The sequence below is a fragment of the Pteropus vampyrus genome, unplaced genomic scaffold (assembly GCF_000151845.1).
Source record: "Pteropus vampyrus isolate Shadow unplaced genomic scaffold, Pvam_2.0 Scaffold651, whole genome shotgun sequence".
Taxonomy (NCBI): domain Eukaryota; kingdom Metazoa; phylum Chordata; class Mammalia; order Chiroptera; family Pteropodidae; genus Pteropus; species Pteropus vampyrus.
This window is the reverse complement of record NW_011889432.1, coordinates 856,177-860,469: the sequence shown is the minus strand read 5'-3', so window position 1 is coordinate 860,469 and position 4,293 is coordinate 856,177. Positions and strand designations below refer to the sequence as shown.

Here is a 4,293-nt window from a genome sequence, read left to right as displayed (position 1 = left end):
AAATTTAGAGTCAACAATATATAATTGAATAAAAAGAAACAATTCAAAAGAAATATATGATGAGAAACTCACACTATAGGAATGCTGAATGGCCAAAAACCAGGACATAAGTTGAAAATCACTAATAAACAGAAAAATGTAAACTAAAACAATGAGCTGCATTCCTCATTCACTAGTTTGGCACACACTAAAACTATGAAATATCACAAGTTGACTAGGGTTTGAAAATGGAATACCTATAGTGCTGAATATACCATAATTTGGTACAGCCATTTAATGTAGCAATTTGGCACCATTTAGGAACTTTGAAGTGCTTATATTTACAACTCAATATTTCTTCTTTTAGTGTATACACTGCACAAACTGTGGAACAAGTATAGGAAGATGTTCACTGCAGCACTGTTTTTAATAAAGACATTTCAAGTGAACCAAAATGATCATCAGGAGCACAATGGATGTTTGAATATATTGCTCAGTGGATGCCAAAAAATGCCATGTATATATACTCTTCAATAGAGTTTGAAGGTAATAAAATGTTATTTTTTTTAAATTGAGTAACAAAAGCAAGATTCAGAAAAATAACATACATGTAATAAAACATATGTTTAAAATAAAGCTCAGCCAAGTTAGATTATGAGACATATCAGAGTTCTATTTCAGTCTTGCTGACAATATAACCATTAGGAAGAAACAAAACATTCTCTTGAATATCCATGAGTGGATTTATATAGTAAAAAGAAGAAATGCGGAAAAGGTTGTTTAACTAGATACACGATTGGTTAGGTTTACAATGTGTAGAGATGTCATATTCTTATTCTTACAGCTTCACAGTTTACACACCTGAGTCAAAATGACCCAGTGTGATATCCCAGAAATGTCAGGTAAGGGCCATTGAAAAAGAATTATTCTTTTATTCTCACTGTATGGAGTAATTATCCTTCATAATGTATATTTAAAAATAAATATGAGACAGAAAATGCATAGCATGTATGTATATATAATCGTTAGGTTACATAAAAATTAAATGAGGAATGTTAACATTAAAGAGGGAGAAAAGAGTAGGATCAGGGCTTGAGGATAAAAAAGAATTACATTTTATTGGTACTATTTTACTTCTACTTTTAAATGCTTCAATAAACATAAGTAATATTAATTTTGAACAGAGAATAGTACTTCTAATATTATTATAAACACCGTAGTTTGAAAATACCATAAAAATAATTTTACAGATAATTTTTAACAATTGATTGCAAAATGATCTCAGATTTCTAAAAGGTTAGGGGAAAAAAGCAAAGGAAATAATGAGTGCTAAAATTTTACTGCGAACCCTGAGGAATGAAAAGTGCATTTAGGGTAGATAATTTTCTTCAAGTGAATTTTCTGAATTTTACACAGTGTGCATGCAATTCTTTTGTACCTGGTGAAAAAAGAAAGAGGGAAAAGAAAATAATTATCCTCGAGAAGTAAACTATGGGAATGTCCAGATAGTAAAAATTACCTAGAGATAGGGTCAAGATGGCAGACTGAGCACTAGTGAATTTCTCTCATCCTACCACAAACCCTTTTAAATAACAGGAAATGCAAGTTTCTGTATGTAAAGAATAACTACAGAAAGGCACAGAGGTGCGGGGGTAGGCGAATTCCTGGAAGATGGAAAGCAGATGGGGCAGGGGCACTGAGGTAGGGGTGGGGAGCCAGGGGATGGGGTGGGGGAGGGGAATCTGGGGGCCCGGAACTGGAGAACGGGACGCTAGGTAGTTAGAGAAGAGGGTTGTGAGCTAGACTGCTCCAGATTTTGGAAAGGGGCGGAACTAAGAGCCAAAGAGCACCTCCAGGGATTAGGGACGAGGTGGGCGTGAGAGCTGGGGGAAGGGGGCGCACGGTGTTTGGCAGGAAGGGGAGGCCTCTCTCCTGGCAGGAAGCTGCGCTACGGAAAGAGGGAGGAGACTGCTGCGGCAGTACGGGCTGGTGGGATCTCTATGTGGCAGAGGGGCCTCTGCCGCTGACAGGGAGGCAGAGATCCCACAAACACACTGCTGGAGACACAGCCGCCATCCTCTTCCTTGCCCGGCTGCCTTCCTAGACGCCCTCCTTGCCTACGGATCCTCTCCTCTCAGCTCTTGCAAGCTCCCGGATCGGCGCAGACTGACCCTCTTTCACCACACACTCACAGCGAAGGCAGCAGCGAGGTGTCCGGTTTGGGCACGTAAAGCCCGCGATCCCCGGACGCGGGGAGGTGGGCACTGGACTAGAGAACCGGAGGATGGGGGTTGGTGGGTGCCAGGCAGGAAAATTGGGGTCGGTGCTGGGACGGATGATGAGGGTGACTGCGGAGTGACTTGGAGACTAGGGTTGGGAGGGGAGAGCTGAAAAGCACCTGGATGGTGTACAAAGGTCGCTAGAAAGAGAAATAGGTTTGTTGTTGGCACCCAGTGGGAAAATGGGGATGAATAGGAAGGGCATGAAGTAGAAGTGAACACCAGGCAGAAGGCATCATATTGGGAAGCAAGAGGGATGAAGAACAGACTGCGATGGGCAAGGGACATGTGGACTACATTAGTGGAAATGGAGGGATGGGGTGGGGTCTAAGAAATGGTGAATATTTGTATTTGGTGTGGGGACTCTAGGATAGCAACAGAGGATCAGGCATTATGCAAAGGAGCCTGATCCCTCCTGCTGGGGCTTCCACCACCACAACCATCACCTTTCTAACCCTCCAGCACAGCCAAAGGAGCCTGGAGGGAGGGCACTGCAAGCAAGCATCTGATAGTATCTTGATATCCAGCATTCCTGCTGGACGTATCTGAATAATTTGGGCAGCAATATACCTGATGCCCAGGGACTTTGCGATACAGAGGAAAGAAAATGTCATGCTATAATACACTAAATGTTTCTCCCTAGCCTCTTTCCTCCCCCTGCAGGAATGAAGACCCCTCACAAAAAGGTAGCTGCAGGGCAGGAAACCAGAGAAGCTCTCAGTCGCCACACCGGATCTGCAAATATGAGGAAGAAAAAAAGCTCTCAAAAGAAGCAGAGGGGCAGACCTACATCCCAGGCCCACAGGAACATCGTGGGCTGCAGAATTTCACACGGATGGAAAGAAGGCGATGAACCCATCACCCAATGGAAAGGAACCGTTCTGGATCAGGTGCCTATAAATCCCTCTCTTTATCTGGTGAAATATGATGGAATTGACTGTGTTTATGGACTGGAACTTCACAGAGATGAAAGGATTTTAAAGCTTAAAATCCTTCCTGATAAGGTGCCATTTTCTCGAGTCAGAGATGTGCGCCTTGCAAATACCATAATTGGTAAAGCTGTGGAACATATTTTTGAGGGTGAGCATGGTTCTAAGGATGAATGGAGGGGGATGGTCTTAGCCCAAGCACCAATCATGAAAGCTTGGTTTTATATTACGTATGAGAAAGATCCTGTCTTGTACATGTACCAACTTCTAGATGATTATAAAGAAGGAGACCTCCGTATCATGCCAGAGTCCAGTGAGTCTCCTCCAGCAGAGAGGGAGCCAGAAGGAGTTATAGATGGCCTCATAGGTAAACATGTGGAATATACCAAAGAAGATGGCTCCAAAAGGACAGGCAAGGTCATTCACCAAGTCAAAGCCAAACCCTCTGTGTATTTCATCAAGTTTGATGATGATTTCCATATCTATGTCTATGATTTGGTGAAAAAGTCCTAACAGGGTACAATTTGCCACATTTGTGAAGGCAAATGTATGATTTGGAGACACACACACAAAAAAAATGTTACTTTTCAATGTATAGAAAGCTTTAGAGTCCCTATTATACCCAAAATCATTGCCAGCATAACTATTGCTTTGTTCTAAAAAATACAAATGTATGTGGACATGATATGCTGTGTGTAAGGACTTTATCATGTTGAAATGATTGGGTGTGTTTGGTGGATGGGCATGAAAAGGACAGCTGTAATTTCTGGCTGTGAATAAAATTCAGCTAGAATCATAACCAGTCATCTGAAAATAGAATAGGACTTAGCTGATCTGGTCTAGGGAGAGGGAAGAGAAGGAACTAAGGATGGGCTGTGGGGGAAAGGAAAGGAGGTGACTGCTTAGGAAGAGGTGGGGAGGGGCCGGAAATGGAGAGGCTCCCTGGGAGGAAGGATTTTCTAAGAGAGGGAGGCACCCAACTAAAAGGAGGTGAAGAAAAACAAGAGGGAGAGCGAGATCTTGGGGCTTAAAGGAAAACAAAGTAAATTGAGTAGAGAAGGGCACGAAAAGTTTAGAAGAAATCCAGAGCAAGGGAGTGAAAGAGG

The 4,293-nt window shown here is 42.4% G+C and overlaps 1 protein-coding gene across 2 annotated transcripts; it reads left to right on the top strand.

Annotated features, from left to right (window-relative positions):
* The first annotated feature begins 1,938 nt into the window (after positions 1-1,938).
* Positions 1,939-3,986, top strand: LOC105308986 (spindlin-2). Of its 2 annotated transcripts, none has more exons than XM_011385061.2 (2): positions 1,939-2,236; positions 2,922-3,986. In XM_011385061.2, the coding sequence occupies exon 2, from the start codon at positions 2,924-2,926 to the stop codon at positions 3,698-3,700; it is 777 nt and encodes a 258-aa protein (XP_011383363.1). In that variant the 5' UTR covers positions 1,939-2,236; positions 2,922-2,923; the 3' UTR covers positions 3,701-3,986. The 2 variants fall into 2 exon arrangements, with proteins under 2 accessions (XP_011383363.1, XP_011383362.1); XM_011385060.2 differs by having other exon boundaries at positions 2,902-3,986.
* The last annotated feature ends 307 nt before the right edge of the window (positions 3,987-4,293 follow it).